Consider the following 19,462-nt stretch of genomic DNA (forward strand, 5'->3'; position numbering starts at 1 on the left):
GAGTACCTGTCACAGTTCATCAGAGTACCCGAGTACTTGTCACAGTCCATCAGAGTACCCGAGTACCCGTCACAGTCCATCAGAGTACCCGAGTACCTGTCACAGTTCATCTGAGTACCCAAGTACCTGAGTACCTGTCACAGCCCATAGGAGTACCTGTCACAGTCCATATGAGTATCCGAGTACCTGAGTACCTGTCACAGTCCATATGAGTATCCGAGTACCTGTCAAAGTCCATATGAGTACCTATCACAGTTCATATGAGTACCGAGTACCTGAGTACCTGTCACCGCCCTTCAGAGTACCCAAATACCAGTCACAGCCCATCAGAGTACCCGAGTACCTATCTGCAGCCCATCAGAGTACTCGAGAACCTGTCACCAGGCCATCAGAGTACCCAAGTACCTGTCACTAGCCCATCAGAGTAACCGAGTACCTGTCACTAGCCCATCAGAGTACCAGAGTACCTGTCACCAGCCCATCAGAGTAACCGAGTACCTGTCACCAGCCCATCAGAGTACCCGAGTACCTGTCTGCAGCTTATCAAGTTACCCCAGTACCTGTCTCCAGTCCATCAGAGTACAAAAGTACCTATCTGCAGCCCATCAGAGTATCCGAGTACCTATTTGCAGCACATGCCTCATAGAATATATGTTGGAGTGTTTGCTTTCCAAAATGGGGTCATTTTGTGGATAATTCCACTGGGCTGGTGCTCAAGGACCTTCAAAAGTGTGATAGGTAGGAATGAAATGAGATCGCCATACTCAGGAAGAGTAGCAGAATGTATTTTGGGGTGTAATTTTTGCTATATACATGCTATGTGTTAAAAAATATCTTATAAATTGACAACTTTGTGTAAAAAAAAAAGTGTTTTTTTCCCACATTTTCCAAAAACTTCTGGAAAAAAATGAACCGTTCAAAAGACTCATTATGCCTCATAGATTATATGTTGGGGTGTTTGCTTTACAAAATGGGCTCATTTTGTGGGCAATTCTATTGTCCTGGTGCTCCACAGCCTTCAAAAGTGTAATGGCTAGTTGAGAAATGAGATGTGTCATTTATGCTCGTAGAACACCTGAAGGTGCTACTTCAATGTTGGTCCTTTGTATGTGGCCAGGCTGTGTAAAAGTCTCACACATGTGGTATTGCCATACTCAGGAAGAGTAGCAGAATGTATTTTGGGGTATAATTTGTTGTATGCATATGCTGTGTGTGAGAAATAACCTGATAATATAACAATTTTGTAAAGAAATAAAATCTTCATTTTGCAAGGAATTGTGGGAAAAAATTACAACTTAAAAAAACTCACCATCCTACTTACTTAATACCTTGGAATGTCATTTGGGGGGTATTTGTACTTTCCTGACTTGTTAGTACCTCAAGAAATGAGATTCACCTGATGTACTGAAGGCCTGATCAGATGTGATCAATTTTCAGTGATTGGCACCATAGTTTGTAGACTCTATAACTTTCACAAAGACCAAATAATATACACTGATTTGGGTTATTTTTACCAAAGATATGTAGCAGTATAAATTTTGGCCAAAATTTATGAAGAAAAATTACTAATTAACAAAATTGTATGACAGAAACAAAGAAAAAGGCATTTTTTCACAAAATTTACGGTCTTTTTTTATTTATAGCACAAAAAATAAAAAACTCACTAGTGATTAAATATCACCAAAAGAAAGCTCTAATTGTGTGGAAAAAAAGGACGCACGTTTCATATGGGTACAGTGTTGCATGACTGAGTAATTGTCATTCAAACTGTGAGAGCGCTGAAAGCTGAAAATTGGGCAGGAAGGGGGTGTAAGTGCACTGTATTGAGGTGGTTAACGTGTGGCTAATAGTGGTGTGGATTCTGAGTTCCTCTGCAAGTCAACAAAAATATTCATGAACTTTCATTGTGTTCAGTTGCAAATGTTTAAGAAGCAGTCTTTTAAGTATGGACTAAGCTTTAAAATAGTTGACATGCCATATAAAAAAACCACCGCCCCCACCTTCCTGTCCCTGTGACTGATGGCTTTGCACTCTGGAACTTTAGGCTATTTTTTCTCTGTCAGAAATAGTGAAAAGAAACAAGTATAACCTGAAAGTGTGCATCTAGAGTAGAACTCTAGATGGTCACACACAATAGGATTTTTCTTCCTACAAAGATTGTTGGGCCTAATTTACATACTGGGGTTGACAGACTAAAGGCAAATAAAATGTGCCCTCTGCAAGGACATCTGCTCCAGAGCTTAGTAAATGAGACGACGCTTCACTTTGCAAAGAACACCCAATCATATGCAAGTAAAAAAACAAAAAACAAAAAAAAAACATTTTGCTTGCACAAGATTGGATGAGGCAAATCAGCAGAACTTCCCTTAATTTACTAAACTCTGGAGTAAATGCCCTTGCAGAATACAACTGCACTTGCACAGTCTATTTTTCTTCAGTAAATAAACCCTAATGTCTGAATTTTTTCCTGTAACCAGATTTTTGAAAGCTAAACTCCAAGCAGATATAAAGGACAGAAATAAATCCAGCTCTGTATTAATCCTTAAGGTCAAATTCACACTAGTGCCGCGAATGGCGTTTTAAAGCGCAGTAAAACACAGGTCACTGCTAGGACACACAGAAAACAATTGTTTTCTATGGGGTAAATGTACTAAAGGCAAATAGAGTATATGCACTCTGCAAGTGCATTTGCTCCAGAGCAATAGCATTAATAAGGTAGAGCTTCACTATGGTGGCACAGGGAGATGAGGAGCCAAGAGTGCCAGCGGTGGACCCCAGAGGATGAAGTTGGGGGTTGCTCTGGGTAAAGCTATTGTACAGAGCAGGTAAGTACAACATGTTTATTATTTGAATAAAAAATAAAAAAAATAAGCTTTACATCCCCCTTAAATGCAAGTACCTGAATTTGACTTGGTATCACACTTATAGGTTCCATTCACACTTCGCATAGCAGGAACGTGCATTTTTTTGTGCATTTTTTGCTCGCCTATGCACAACAAACGTGCCAAAAAAACTACCGTACCACTTTGGGCGTGGAGCGTTACATGTTTTTACAACATGTGTTTTGGAGCGTTTGTAGCATGTTTGCCACATGGCAAAACGTTCATCTGCTACCATGTTTGCGGTGCTATGGACAATTAATGGCACCGCAAGCGTGATGTGTGTCTGCAATGCATTTATGAAATGCGTGGCAAAACACGCATTTCCTGTGAATTTTGGCGCATATTTGAGAAAAGCAAAGTTAGAATGGGACCCTATAGTCAGCAGAGCACACTGGAGGAGGGAAAAGCCACACAAGGAACTAGTGAAGGGCACTGCACTGTAAGGAGCATGCTTATAGGAGTAGCAGAGAGGCAGAGTGTGTACGGTAAGCTGACCTTACTGATAAGGGAAGGATTTCTGCAACCCCATTAGCTGGAAACAGCACTCAAGACCGGCATGCTACGAGTTACCATCACAGTATTAATTATATATGGTTAAACTGTATCAATTGATCTACCTGCACTGAGTATACCTCAGCATGTATTAGGAATGGCTCTGCCACATTATGAATGGGATCTGTTTATAGAAAAGTATTTGCAATGGAGAGCACACATCCATAATGAATTCCTTTGGAGGACTTGCTGCAGTGTTGGCAAGTAACTATATATCTGCTGAGTCAACGTATTTCCATATAGGAAATTTGTACTTCATGGGAAAAAACGAATTTCTCTGCTACATTCTTAGCCAATGACTCATAGGGGTTGATTTACTAAGGGTGAATAGACTGTGCACTTTTCAAAGTGCAGTTGCAAGAGCAGTTGCTCCGGAGCTTAGTAAATGAGCAGATGTTCTGCTGACTTCCATCATCCAATCATGTGCAAGCAAAAATACATTTTTTTTTAAATTTATTTCTTGCATGTGATTGGGTATTGTTTGCAAAGTGAAGCTTTACCTCATTTACTAAGCTCTAGAGCAGGGATGCCCAACCTTTTGAAGAGCGAGGGCCATTTAAGCGACTTGGTAACCGGTCGCGGGCCACAGTGAGTGGAGCAGGTGGATGACAGGTCAGTGTCCACTCCGCATATGCAGAGCAGACACGGACACAGTGACACAGCCCACTCTACTCTTTTGGCCCTCCAATCCATTCCCTCCCAGATGGAAGGGGACAGATCCCCTTCTGTTTTTCTTTTTGCGGATCGGAGGTAGGCGTGTGTAAACGGACACAAGTCTGTTTATATCTGCTGCTCCATAGAGGTGAATGGAGGATCTGATTGGGTCTGACCGATCGTGTGAAAGGGACCTAAGGCTGCTTGCACACTAATGTACTGTGGTTTACCCACACTGCGGGTGCAGAGCAGTGCACCTGTGGCTTTCCTGCGGGTTAGCTGCACTTTGCCATAGACTTCTATTATATTCTGCAGGTGTAGGGCACTTTCTGAAAATGCACCAAACCCGCAGGTAATAACAAAAGTCTATGGCTTAGTGCAGGTAATAACAGAAGTCTATGGCTCGGTGCAGGTAATAACAGAAGTCTATGGCTCGGTGCAGGTAATAACAGAAGTCTATGGCTCAGTGCAGGCAATAACAGAAGTCTATGGCTCAGTGCACCTGTGGATCAGTTTGAAAGCAGCTTGGTAACCACTGCAGAACAGATATGCTCATATATACACTGTGGTTTTAGTATTAAACTTACCTTTAACCGCTTACGGACCGCTTTACGTCGTTACTTAAGTTACTTACTTGCCACCCATAACCCTGGTATCCTCTTCAGCGGGCGGTCCCCTTCAAGATTAAAGTGGTCTCTGCGGTGGATTCACCGCAAGGTTACTTTTATCGGGGGAGGGGCCCCCTCCCGCCGCTCTCCGGTGCCCTCCGCCACTTACTGGAGCCGCTGGCAGCAGCGGAGGTGATCACGTCCACTCCCTAGCTTGGCATGGAGACAAGTGAGGGGAAGAGGGGAAGATGGCCCCACCCGTCTCCATATCATTGCAAGGTGTAAGTGACGTCAAAACCCCACTTCCGCCCATAGCTCTTAAAGGGACTTTTTTTTTTTTTAAATGACATTCAATTTTTATTTTTTCTATTGCATTTTAGTGTAAATATGAGATCTGAGGTCTTTTTGACACCAGATCTCATATTTAAGAGGACCTGTCATGCTTTTTTTCTATTACAAGGGATGTTTACATTCCTTGTAATAGGAATAAAAGTGACACATTTTTTTTAAAAAGAACAGTGTAAAAATGAAAAATAAAAGGTAAAATAAATAAGAAAAAAAATTTTAAATTTTTAAACAGGCCCCGTCCCGCCGAGCTTGCGTGCAGAAGCGAACGCATACGTGAGTAGCACCTGCATATGAAAATGGTGTTCAAACCACACATGTGTGGTATCTACGCGATTGTAAGAGCGAGAGCAATAATTCTAGCCCTAGACCTCCTCTGTAACTCAAAACAGGCAACCTGTAGAATTTTTTAAACATCGCCTATGGAGGTTTTTAAGGGTAAAAGTTTGTCGCCATTCTACAAGCGGGCGCAACTGTGAAGTGTGACATGTTGGGTATCAATTTACTCGGCGTAACATCATCTTTCACAATATAAAAAAACTTGGGCTAACTTTACTGTTGTCTTATTTTTTAATTCAAAAAATTGATTTTTTTCCAAAAAAAGTGCGCTTGTAAGACCGCTGCGCAAATATGGTGTGGCAAACAACATTGCAACAACCGCCATTTTATTCTCTAGGGTGTTAGAAAATATATATAGATAGAATGTTTGGGGGTTCTAAGTAATTTTCTAGCAAAAAAAAAAAAAAAAATTAATTTGTAAACACCATATCTCAGAAAGAGGCTCAGTCCTTAAGGGGTTACTAACAGTCTTCCATTCAGGTACCGCTGGCTGTTGCTGTCCCAGGCAGAGTGCATTTGGTATCACTCCGCCTATGACAGGAGCCGCTGTTCTGTCAGATTAGACGACCCATACATTTTGTAACAAACTGATGTTCCGTCACGGCCATCTTAGTACACCCCGCAGTCGCCCACAGTAAGGATACAGTGAGAAGGTGGCAAGCGGACATCTTTTTACACCCACAGGAGTCTGTCATTTCACACTTATTTTTACCAGCAAACTGAGTTTATATAGTAAAATACTGTATTTTTAAATCCGTCTCACTCTTTTGATGTTGAATTTTAAAAGCAGCAGCAAGCCTGCTAATCTCACAGGTTTGTTGATCTGACAAAACATCAGTGCTTTTAAAAAAACAGATTTCAAAATACTGTATTTTACTACACTGAGCAAAATTATAAACGCAACACTTTTCTGTTTGCCCCTATTTATCGTGAGCTGAACACAAAGATCTATGACTTTTTCTATGTACACAAAAGGCCTATTTCTCTCAAATATTGTTCACAAATCTGTCTAAATCTGTGTTAGTGAGCACTTCTCCTTTGCCGAGATAATCCATCCACCTCACAGGTGTGGCATATCAAGATGCTGATTAGACAGCATGATTATTGCACAGGTGTGCCTTAGTGCCGGTTCACACAGGGGCGGCACGACTTGCAGGTCGCCTCAGCGAGGCGACCTGCAAACGACTTCTGAGGCGACTTGCAAAACGACTTCTGTATAGAAGTCTATGCAAGTCGCCCCAAGTCGCCCCCAAAGTAGTACAGGAACCTTTTTCTAAGTCGGAGCGACTTGCGTCGCTCCTATTAGAACGGTTCCGTAGCACAGAACGGGAGGCGACTTGTCAGGCGACTAGGTCGCCTGACAAGTCGCCCCTATGTGAACCGAGCCTTAGGCTGGCCACATTAAAAAGCCACTCTAAAATGTGGAGTTTTACTGTATTGGGGGGGGTCGGGGAGGGGTCAGAAAACCAGTCAGTATCTGATGTGACCATCATTTGCCTTACGCAGTGCAGCACAACTCCTTCGCGTAGAGTTGATCAGGTTGTTGATCATGGCCTGTGGTATGTTGGTCCATTCCTCTTCAATGGCTGTGCGAAGTTGCTGGATATTGGCAGGAACTGCCATTATAAACTGCGTTTATAAATTTTCTCAGTGTATATAAGCTCAATTTTGTCCGAAGGAATTTTGTCCGAAGGGCGTTGGCTCAAACTTGTCTTGCAAACACACGGCCGCACAAATATTGGCCAACAATTATGAACGTAGTGACGTACTAGACAGACTACATGGTTTTTCAGCTCTTTAGCGCCACCCTTTGGGCTCCTTCTGCTTAATTAGTGTTAGTAGAAGTTTTACCATTGCACAGGGCAGGTAAGTATAACATGTTTATTATTTTAATTAATAAAAAAAAAAAAAAAAGCTTTACAATCACTTTAAATTAAACAAAACATTTTAGTGGTGTTTGTACTATCCTGATATTTATCAAAATTGTTGGTCTTTTTCCTTTTATATAGTAAAAAAAACAGTGGTTATTAAATAAACACAAAAGAAAGCTCTGTTTAAAAAAAAATTAAATAAAATGTATTTGGGCAGAATGATGTATGACGGAGTAATTGTCAATCAAACTATCACAACACTGAAAACTGAAAAATGGCCTAGTAATGAAGGGGAATTACAGGCTAGTACTCAAGTAGTTCAAAAAACTATTCTGTTAGTGCCAAAGGGAAGCTTTCTGTAGCAGTTTATTTGTTTTCTTTCATGACAGATAGTTCTCGCATTCAAAACACACTGCAGTTACGATCTGCAGCAGGTGTCAATATTAGGTTAATGACAACCCAAACACAGGTCACAAATGCAGTGTGTTTGCTCGCACTGGATTGCATTTTACAGAAGTACATTGCTATCCGGTTGCAGTGAGTTTCCAAAAATAGCCCATGCACTACTTTAAGGGCCCTTTCACACTGGGGCGGTTTGCAGGCGCTATTGCGCTAATAACAGCGCCTGCAAACCGACCCGAAAGTGCCGCTGCTTTGTCTCCAGTGTGAAAGCCCCGAGGGCTTTCACACTGGAGCGGTGCGCTAGCAGGACGGGAAAAAAAGTCCTGCTAGCAGCATCTTCAGAGCGGTAAAGGAGCGGAGTGTATACCGCTCCTTCACCGCTCCTGCTCATTGAAATCAATGGGACAGCGCGGCTTTTCTGCCGGCAAAGCGCCTCTGCAGAGGTGCTTTGCGGTGGTTGTTAACCATTTCTCGGCCGCTAAAACCCCCCGCTAGGGGCCGAATACCGACGGTAAAGCGCCGCCGCTTTACCTCCGACGCCGCCCCCGCCCCAGTGTGAGAGGACCCTAAGGGTGGTGCAGTGTGATCTGAGTCCATTGAAAATGAATAGGATGAAATCACACTGCACAGAACTGCATGTGAATCGCACAGCACGTTGTTCCTGTATGATTCTCTAAGAAGTACATTTGTACTGTTCGAATATCTCTATCAGGACTGTTGTATAACACAAACACATGACAAGAGAAAGTACCATAAACATATTTTCAGGTTAAAGATCGCACGGATTTCTCAGAGCTGTGCTCAGATTAGCATGAAGTTTCATAACCAGACATAATATGCTTATTAACAGGTGTTCTTCATATCAAAACTGAATTCTGCAGACAACTTACAAGGAAGACGCTGGTGACTAATACAATAATTCATTTTAATTCTTGCATCAACTACAGACTCAGGATCCAAAAGTATTCTTTAACTACTTCAATACCAGGCACTCCCCCCCCTTCCTGCCCAAGCCAATTTTCAGCTTTCAGCGCTGTTGGTTTTTAAATGACAATTGTGCGGTCATGCAACACTGTACCCAAATTTTTATCATTTTGTTTCCACAAATAGAGCTTTCTTTTGGTGGTATTTGACCACTTCTGGGGTTTTTATTTTTTGATAAACGAAAATGTTTTTTAAAAAAAAAGGTTTTCTTTGTTTCTGTTTAGAAACAGAAACATTTGTAAAATTTAGTAAATAAGTACGTTTTCTCCTTCACTGATGGGCACTGATGAGGTGGCACAAATGAGGTTTCACTGATGAGGTGGCACTGATGATGAGCACTAATATGCAGCACTCAGAGGCGGCACTGATGGGCACTGAAAGGCTGCACTGATGGGTAATTATGGGTGGCACTCATGAGCGGCACTGATAGGTGGCACTGATGGACATGAATGGGCATTGATAGGTGGCACTGATGGACACTGACAAATGGCACTGATGAGGTGGCACTAATATGCAGCACTGGCAGGCATTTATGAGGGGCACTGATTGCCATCATTTGTGGGCACAGATTGGCATCCCTGAGGGCCATGGGTGGCATATCTGGTGGTCATCCTTGGTGGGCATCCCTGGTAGTCCTATGTGGGCATTCTCAGGGGGGCTGTGCTGATAATCAATCAGCGCAGACCCCCCTGTCAGGAGAGCAGCCGATCGGCTCTCCTCTACTCGCGTCTATCAGAAGTGGCTCTTCCTGTTTACACTGTGATCAGCTGTGATTGGACACGGCTGATCACGTGGTAAAGAGTTCTCTGTCAGAGGCTTGCCTAGATTTCCCCTCTATTACTTTTTGGGGGACAACCCAAAAGTTGGAATTTTCTTTTACTTCCACTTTCAATGATAATAGTAAACAGGACAAATAGAGAGGATGAATGTCTCTAACAGGGACACAGACGGCAATAAAAACTGACAGCTGTTCTAAACCCTCTTCATTCTATCCAAAACTAAAAAAAAAATTAAAAAACAACCGTTTGTTATACATAAAGTAGAATTACATACCAGCATTTGATTAGCTTAACAGCACAATAAAATAAACATTCCTCAGTAAACTGGTAAAATTGTTAACCAAGCACCTGCTTGTTTACAACTACCAAAGGTGCTGACTCTCAGTGCTGCTTCCTTGAACAGTAGAGAGCTACAGAAAAGAGTTAACAGGAAGAGTTAACATTAGACCGTGCAGTCCCCAGGGGGGAGAGGGAGGGAGGACCAGGGGAGTGTCTTGCCATCCTAGGCTATAGAGCTGTGTGTTTCTATTGATGTACACGGTGTAGAGGGACAAAAACTCTATTCACTGCATGCAATCGTGGTTCCATATGGTGCTGCAAGAGTAAGGAGACACCCTGAAACAAGAAACCTGGGGCTGTAGTCTTGGCATCAGCTTGATTGCATCAGCCGTTGGAAGTATTGACAAAACGGAGAGTTTAATATCACCTTAAAGGATGAATTTTAGCATGCGGGCTGGTGTGAATGAGCCCCAAGTGCTGGGGACAATGATCATCAAGACAAGCAGAGAGGTGAATCTTCCCAGTGGGCACAGGGACAGAAATAAAAACATGACAGGGGTTCTAACCTAAGCCTGGGTACACACCAGTGCTTGCCAAACACCACATGTGATTCGTAAAGGAATCGCACATGTGAATCGCACAGGAATCACAATGGCTTTCCTGTGCACATCACGTGATGTCTGTGCGTTGCAATTTGAGACATACATTTTGTATGGGTTAAATCGCATCGCATCTGCACGAAAATGGTGCAGGACCCTTTTTTTCGCACCTGAATCACATTGCATGAGTGTTCAGGCTCATGTGATGCGATTCTGTCTAATACAGGTATTTTGCTCCCACTTCCGGGAATAGATACCCGAGCCACCAGCGGGTATCTATGCCACTTCCCATCCCCCCTGCTGTCTTCTGGGATACACACAGGTCCCAGAAGACAGTTGGGACCAGTGGGATAGCGCAGCGTGAATCGTGCATGCGCAGTAGGGAACCAGGAAGTGAAGCCACAAGGCTTTACTTCCTGATTCCCTTACTGAGGATGGCGGCGGCAGCACCCGACAGCCAAGGGCTTTGGGTGCCGACAGCGCGGGCGCCCTGGACAGGTAAGTGTCCTTATTTTAAAAGTCAGCAGCTGCAGTATTTGTAGCTGCTGACTTAAAAAAAAAAATCGGCAGAACTCCGCTTTAATCTAACATTGGCACCCACAGTAGATCGCACGGATGCTATGCAGAGTGATGCAATGCAGGGAAACGCAGCGCATCTCGTGCATTTCCCAATTAGCATCAGTGTGAACCAGGGCTAAAGTGGAACTAAGCCTTGCTATCATTTAAGGCCAAGGAAGCTGCCATCTTCGCCTCTGTTTGATCTTCAACTGGCATGATGCTGCACATGTGATCAGCTGTGACACCAGCCACTTGATGGTTTGACAGTTTGGTAGAGAGCACAACCAATGTGTTAGTTACATGTGCCAGAATATAGTTTTTTTAGCCCTCGTTCACACTGGAGTGATTTGTCATGCAATTTGACAGTTACAAATCGCATGACAAGTCACACCTCATTGCCTGCAATGGAACCGTTCAACTCACCGTGACTCATGTCGCAGGCACTTTGAAAAAGGTTCCTGTAGTACTTTTTTTTCCCAATTTCACTACGACTTGCATTGACTTCTTAAATGAAGTTGCAAGCCACAGTGAAATTGGATGTACAAGTCGCACTAATGTGCGGCTTTAAAATCGCAATTTCAAAACCGCACCGGTGTGAACCAGGGTTTAGTTATGTTTTTTAAATAGTTTTGGGTTTAGATATACTTTTAAGCTGAAGTTTAGGTTTGCATTTTATTGCCTCTTTGTAGCATCCAATCAGAGAATGCCTTGTATTCACTAAAAGACATTACAATGGTATTTGTGAACAGCGGCAGTGCAGACTGAGTGACCCCCTGTGGTTTCTATGCAGAAGGGACTAAGAAGACTGCTGCTGTCACTGAAGTAGTAATGACTATTACAGGGATTTGCAGCTTCCACAGGATCACTGGGGTATGAGGGACTAATGCTTCCATGGGTACAAGCTAATATAACTATGAAAAACAATTATTCCTAAACTTCAGCTTGGGGCTGGGTTCAAATTGCATATCAAATCAGCCCGATGTGAACCAGGCCTTGGTCAATATCTACTTTATCCAAAGTAAGAAAAAAAATGGCTTCATATGCACTTTAATAAAGCCTTCACCTTTCCAAATTATGGCTACTCAAAACTTTTCTAAGCCCTCGTTTCACATTGAATGCGGCTTTGAAATTGTGTGACTTCATCTGACATCGCACAATTTCGAAGCCGCATGCTAGTGCAGTTTCAGGTGCGACTTTGAAGACATCTGTGCGACTTCATGCACAGATGTCTATGCAAGTCGTACCCAAAATCACCAAAAGGATTTTGGCGTTGCACCGATATGGACAGTGCCACTGCAGACAATAGAGTTCGACTTGTCATGCAATTTGACCTGTCGTTCCAATGTGAAAGCGTGCTAAGGCTAAACTTTTCTTTTTTTTTTTTTTTGGATTCCAACCTAAAACTAGACTAGTTGAACCCTTGAACCCTGCGCGCCCCCCTGTTTTAGCAATCCTTACCCAGGGTAACAGCGTTGCAGGCCACCTTCCCAGCCTCCTCATACTTCTGCTGGGCGATGAGGTGGTGGAGGTCCCTTGTGATCCTGTTGACTTTGGTGTGGGGGTCCAGGCACTTGTCCAGCAGATCGGACAGCAGGGTGTTACATCTGAGTTCCTGGTCCCCTGAGATCTTCAGCTTGGCTCTGCAGACCTGGCACCTGCCCCTAGCTGCTCCCTGCAGGCACCTCTTACAGAAAGTGTGCCCACAGGGGACAGTCACAGGGTCCCATAGAGGGTGCTGGCAGCATGGGCAAGCCAACAGCTCCATCATCTCACGGCAGTCTAATGTCACCCAAGGGTACAAGCTCAAGTCCCTTTAACGATCCTTAAAAAAAATAAAGCAGCAATGTTTGCAAAATAGGGAGTGCAGCACTTCCTCAGCTACCAACAGTGCCTGCTGCAGTCAGCACGTAGTGCAGGGGACTCCTTCGTCTTGGCATCCATCGCAGAGAACAGCTGATGCCATCCTGAGGTGGGCAGGATAAGAGGAAAGCAGAAAGTGTCAGCTGGCATTAGAGCGGAGAGCAGTGAGGAGGGCACACAATGAGGTGTCACAGGACGGCGCCGGTCCTTATTCTACAAACAAAAAATAAACACAAAGAAAAAAAAAAAAGATGATATAACATGTGCTGTTACATTACATAAAGTAGGCTCACACGTGACGCGGCAGGGCGCCCTCCTATTGGCTGAGGTGTGATCCCCGCCCTTGTTGTGAAACAGACAGAATCCTGTGTTTCATAATGTTGGTCCTGGTGAGGAGGGGGAGAGGACACAGAGAGAGGGGAAACGGGGTGACCGTACAGGGGAGAGGACACAGAGAGAGGGGAAACGGGGTGACCATACAGAGGAGAGGACACAGAGAGGGGAAACGGGGTGACCATACAGGGGAGAGGGGAAACGGGGTGACCATACAGGGGAGAGGACACAGAGAGAGGGGAAACGGGGTGACCATACAGGGGAGAGGACACAGAGAGAGGGGACACGGGGTGACCATACAGGGCAGAGGACACAGAGAGAGGGGAAACGGGGTGACCATACAGAGGAGAGGACACAGAGAGAGGGGAAACGGGGTGACCATACAGGGGAGAGGACACAGAGAGAGGGGAAACGGGGTGACCATACAGGGCAGAGGACACAGAGAGAGGGGAAACGGGGTGACCATACAGAGGAGAGGACACAGAGAGAGTCGAAACGGGGTGACCGTACAGGGGAGAGGACACAGAGAGAGGGGAAACGGGGTGACCATACAGGGGAGAGGACACAGAGACAGGGGAAACGGGGTGACCATATAGAGGAGAGGACACAGAGAGAGGGGAAACGGAGTGACCATACAGGGGAGAGGACACAGAGAGAGGGGAAACGGGGTGACCATACAGAGGAGAGGACACAGAGAGAGGGGAAACGGGGTGACCATACAGAGGATAGGACACAGAGAGAGGGGAAACGGGGTGACCGTACAGGGGAGAGGACACAGAGAGGGGAAACGGGGTGACCGTACAGGGGAGAGGACACAGAGAGGGGAAACGGGGTGACCGTACAGGGAGAGGACACACAGAGAGGGGAAACGGTGTGTCCGTTCAGGGGAGAGGACACAGAGGGGAAACGGGGTGACCATACAGGGAGAGGACACAGAGAGAGGGGAAACGGGGTGACCATACAGGGGAGAGGACACAGAGAGAGGGGAAACGGGGTGACCATACAGGGGAGAGGACACAGAGAGAGGGGAAACGGGGTGACCATACAGGGGAGAGGACACAGAGAGAGGGGAAACGGGGTGACTATACAGGGCAGAGGACACAGAGAGAGGGGAAACGGGGTGACCATACAGGGCAGAGGACACAGAGAGAGGGGAAACGGGGTGACCATACAGGGGAGAGGACACAGAGAGAGGGGAAACGGGGTGACCGTACAGGGGAGAGGACACAGAGAGAGGGGAAACGGGGTGACCATACAGGAGAGAGGACACAGAGAGAGGGGAAACGGGGTGACCATACAGGGCAGAGGACACAGAGAGAGGGGAAACGGGGTGACCGTACAGGGAAGAGGACACAGAGAGAGGGGAAACGGGGTGACCATACAGGAGAGAGGACACAGAGAGAGGGGAAACGGGGTGACCATACAGGAGAGAGGACACAGAGAGAGGGGAAACGGGGTGACCATACAGGAGAGAGGACACAGAGAGAGGGGAAACAGGGTGACCATACAGGAGAGAGGACACAGAGAGAGGGGAAACAGGGTGACCATACAGGAGAGAGGACACAGAGAGAGGGGAAACGGGGTGACCGTACAGGGAGAGGACACAGAGAGAAGGGAAATGGGGTGACCGTACAGGGAGAGGACACAGAGAGAGGGGAAACGGGGTGACCGTACAGGGGAGAGGACACAGAGAGAGGGGAAACGGGGTGACGGTGACCGTACAGGGGAGAGGACACAGAGAGAGGGGAAACGGGGTGACCGTACAGGGGAGAGGACACAGAGAGAGGGGAAACGGGGTGACCATACAGGGGAGAGGACACAGAGAGAGGGGAATCGGGGTGACCATACAGGGCAGAGGACACAGAGAGAGGGGAAACGGGGTGACCGTACAGGGGAGAGGACACAGAGAGAGGGGAAACGGGGTGACCATACAGAGGAGAGGACACAGAGAGAGGGGAAACGGGGTGACCATACAGGGGAGAGGACACAGAGAGAGGGGAAACGGGGTGACCATACAGGGGAGAGGACACAGAGAGAGGGGAAACGGGGTGACCATACAGGGGAGAGGACACAGAGAGAGGGGAAACGGGGTGACCATACAGAGGAGAGGACACAGAGAGAGGGGAAACGGGGTGACCATACAGGGGAGAGGACACAGAGAGGGGGGAAACGGGGTGACCATACAGAGGAGAGGACACAGAGAGAGGGGAAACGGGGTGACCATATAGAGGAGAGGACACAGAGAGAGGGGAAACGGGGTGACCATACAGGGGAGAGGACACAGAGAGAGGGGAAACGGGGTGATCATACAGAGGAGAGGACACAGAGAGAGGGGAAACGGGGTGACCATACAGAGGAGAGGACACAGAGAGAGGGGAAACAGGGTGACCATACAGGGGAGAGGACACAGAGAGGGGAAACGGGGTGACCGTACAGGGAGAGGACACAGAGAGAGGGGAAACGGGGTGACCATACAGGGGAGAGGACACAGAGAGAGGGGAAACGGGGTGACCATACAGGGGAGAGGACACAGAGAGAGGGAAAACGGGGTGACCATACAGGGGAGAGAACACAGAGAGAGGGGAAACGGGGTGACCATACAGGGCAGAGGACACAGAGAGAGGGGAAACTGGGTGACCATACAGGGCAGAGGACACAGAGAGAGGGGAAACGGGGTGACCATACAGGGGAGAGGACACAGAGGGGAAACGGGGTGACCATACAGGGGAGAGGACACAGAGAGAGGGGAAACGGGGTGACCATACAGGGCAGGGGACACAGAGAGAGGGGAAACGGGGTGACCATACAGGGCAGAGGACACAGAGAGAGGGGAAACTGGGTGACCATACAGGGCAGAGGACACAGAGAGAGGGGAAACGGGGTGACCATACAGGGGAGAGGGGAAACGGGGTGACCGTACAGGGGAGAGGACACAGAGAGAGGGGAAACGGGGTGACCGTACAGGGGAGAGGACACAGAGGGGAAACGGGGTGACCATACAGGGGAGAGAACACAGAGAGAGGGGAAACGGAGTGACCATACAGGGGAGAGGACACAGAGAGAGGGGAAACGGAGTGACCATACAGGGGAGAGGACACAGAGGGGAAACGGGGTGACCATACAGGGGAGAGGACACAGAGAGAGGGGAAACGGGGTGACCATACAGGGGAGAGGACATAGAGAGAGGGGAAACTGGGTGACCATACAGGGGAGAGGACACAGAGAGAGGGGAATCGGGGTGACCATACAGAGGAGAGGACACAGAGAGTGGGGAAACGGGGTGACCATACAGGGGAGAGGACACAGAGAGAGGGGAAACGGGGTGACCATACAGGGGAGAGGACACAGAGAGGGGAAACGGAGTGACCATACAGGGGAGAGGACACAGAGACAGGAGAAACAGGGTGACCATACAGGGGAGAGGACACAGAGAGAGGGGAAACGGGGTGACCATACAGGGGAGAGGACACAGAGAGAGGGGAAACGGGGTGACCATACAGGGGAGAGGACACAGAGAGAGGGGAAACGGGGTGACCATACAGAGGAGAGGACACAGAGAGAGGGGAAACGGGGTGACCATACAGGGGAGAGGACACAGAGAGAGGGGAAACGGGGTGACCATACAGGGGAGAGGACACAGAGAGAGGGGAAACGGGGTGACCATACAGGGGAGAGGACACAGAGAGAGGGGAAACGGGGTGACCATACAGGGGAGAGGACACAGAGAGAGGGGAAACGGGGTGACCATACAGGGCAGAGGACACAGAGAGAGGGGAAACGGGGTGACCATATAGGGGAGAGGACACAGAGAGAGGGGAAACGGGGTGACCATACAGGGGAGAGGACACACAGAGAGAGGGGAAACTGTCGAACTTTTGAGGGAAAAAAGTCAGCTGGTGCCCACACACGATCGAATTGTCCGACAGACTCCGGTCCGCCGAACCAAGTATGCCGTAACGTCCGCTCGTGTGTACGCGGCATCAGACCTCTCTGCTGCCTTTGACACAGTTGACCACCTGCTCCTCCTCCGAAAACTACACTCCCTTGGCCTCTGTGATTCTGCTTTATTCTGGTTCTCCTACCTATCTCAGCGCAGGTTCAGTGTCAATTACAACTCCATCTCCTCTGTTTCTCTTCCTCTCTCTGTTGGGGTACCCCAAGGGTCCGTCCTTGGGCCCCTCCTATTCTCGCTTTATACCTCTACCCTGGGCCAGTTGATAACCTCCCATGGCTTCCAATACCACCTCTATGCCGATGACACCCTGATCCATCTCTCCACTCCTCAATTCATCCCCTCAATCTCCTCACGGATCTCAAACTTACTGAATGACATAGCTGTATGGATGTCACACCACTTTCTCAAACGCAATCTTTCCAAAACTGAGCTTGTTATATTTCCTCCTTTCCACCCCCCCCACCCCCCCATGACTTTACCATTAAGATCAACAACACAACCATTGGTCCCTCCACACATGCCAGGGCACATTCCAGGGTGCTGTGTGTAATCCTTGACTCTGGCCTCTTCTTCAGCCCCCACATCCACTCACTGGCTGAATCCTGCCGCCTTAACCTCTGCAACATCTCCAGAATTCGACCCTTCCTGACTAATGACACCACAAAGCAACTTATTCACTCCTTGATTATTTCCCACCTTGACTACTGCAACTCTCTACTTAATGGCCTACCTTTATGCAGGCTATCCCCCCTTTAGTCTATTATGAATGCTGCTGCTAGACTAATACACCTCACTAACCGATCCGTGACTGCTGCCCCTCTCTGCCAATCCGTTCACTGGCTTCCTCTACCCCACCGTATAAACTTCAAAATGCTAACCACAACATACAAGGCCATCCACAGCATTGCCCACAAGTAACATCACCAACCTCATCTGCAGATATCGCCCAAAGTGTCCCCTCCGCTCCTCCTAGGACCTCCTGCTCTCTAGGTCCCTTGTTACCTCCTCTCATGCTCGCCTTCAGGACTTCTCCGGAGCCTCTCCCATCTTCTGGAACTCCCTGCCCTGGTATATCCAATCAGCCCCTAACCTGTCCGCCTTTAGGAGATCCCTGAAAACTCACTTATTCAGGGAAGCCTAGCCAACACCCACCTAACAACTGTCCCAGAGCCTCCCCCACCAAATCATTCCCGCATCTATTACCTTTTGTACCACCACCCCCTCCCTTTAGAATGTAAGCTCTATGAGCAGGGCCCTCCTGTCCCTTCTGTTTTGAACTGTACTGTAATTGTGCTGTCCCCCCTCTACATTGTAAAGTGCTGTGTAAACTGTTGGCGCTATAAAAAGCGTGTATAATAATAATGATACAGGGGAGAGGACACAAGGGGTGATGACACAGGGGAGAGGACACGGGATGATGATGCAGGGGAGGGGACACGAGGTCATGATGCAGTGGAGGGGAAATGGGGTCATGATGCAGGGGGTTACGTTACAGGGGAGAGATGATCGGCAATGATGATTGATGCAGAGGGAAAGGATCCAGGACGTGAGAGCAAAGGACCAGCTGAAGATATTAAATCACTGGGTGTACTTAGATACAAAGGCTACTTCTTGAGGGGTTATAGGTTATAAATAGGAATTTACTGGTAGTTCCAGTCAACTTTCTGTCACTAAACCAAACAAATTAAAGGCAAGTTGACCAACAATTTCTGATTGTTTCATGACCTCTAGTATAAACATTGGTGGACTCAGAGATCTGTTGCAGCTTACTAACATGCATTGCATTAAGAGAGCCTATTCATTGTCAATGGGCTGCCAGCATACCACAACGAATCAAAAACACACATGATCTTGTTTTCAGCAACAGAGCAAACAACACATGGCATAGGTGTAGTGGTGCAGTGTAGTGCACTGTACAATGTGTTGGGGCACAATTTAGTATTTACTGTACAATGAATGAAATGGCACATATAACAGGTGCATTGTTGGTCCCTACAGTGGAACTTTACTTTAAAATAAGCAAATGCTAGCGGGAAGGCTTTTTATTGCAGAAACATACTATGAGGGACATTAATCAAACAAATTAGCAACGCAGACACCAAGCAAATCAGGCTGCCTCTCCTGGCAAATTATCTGCAGTAGGTTTACAGAAGCTTTGTAAACCCTGCACCTGTATTTCTGGATAGCCAACTATGACAGATTTACAAAGTTCTAATACAGATCTATTGCTAAAGATTAAAATGATTTTTGATCTAAATAGATAATGTTATGAAGGGGTCAGGGTCAGGATACATTCTGTCACATTGCTACATGCCTGAAGAAGCTCAACTGAAGACAGGGCAAAGATGAAAGCGCTGCAGATGAGGTAATTACTGTGGACTTAAATTTCACTTTAAAGCAAACCTATTTTGTTCATGTGGGACATGAAAGCAACATGTTTAAATTAATGGCAGCTCCAACAA

General features: G+C 46.8%; 1 protein-coding gene across 3 annotated transcripts in view; it reads right to left on the bottom strand.

Annotated features, from left to right (window-relative positions):
* The window catches only part of LOC141132572 (LON peptidase N-terminal domain and RING finger protein 1-like), a 124,912-nt gene extending 111,893 nt beyond the window's left edge, over window positions 1–13,019 (bottom strand). The window contains exon 1 of one of the 3 annotated variants that reach the window (XM_073621144.1): window positions 12,311–13,019. In XM_073621144.1, coding sequence (XP_073477245.1) covers window positions 12,311–12,620 — 310 coding nt within the window. In that variant the 5' untranslated portion in view covers window positions 12,621–13,019. The remainder of the gene's footprint in view (window positions 1–12,310) is intronic. The other 2 variants (XM_073621142.1, XM_073621143.1) reach the window with 2 other exon arrangements.
* Between the last annotated feature and the right edge of the window lie 6,443 nt (window positions 13,020–19,462).

Source organism: Aquarana catesbeiana, linkage group LG03, assembly GCF_042186555.1.
Source record: "Aquarana catesbeiana isolate 2022-GZ linkage group LG03, ASM4218655v1, whole genome shotgun sequence".
In the NCBI taxonomy this organism is placed as follows: Eukaryota; Metazoa; Chordata; class Amphibia; order Anura; family Ranidae; genus Aquarana; species Aquarana catesbeiana.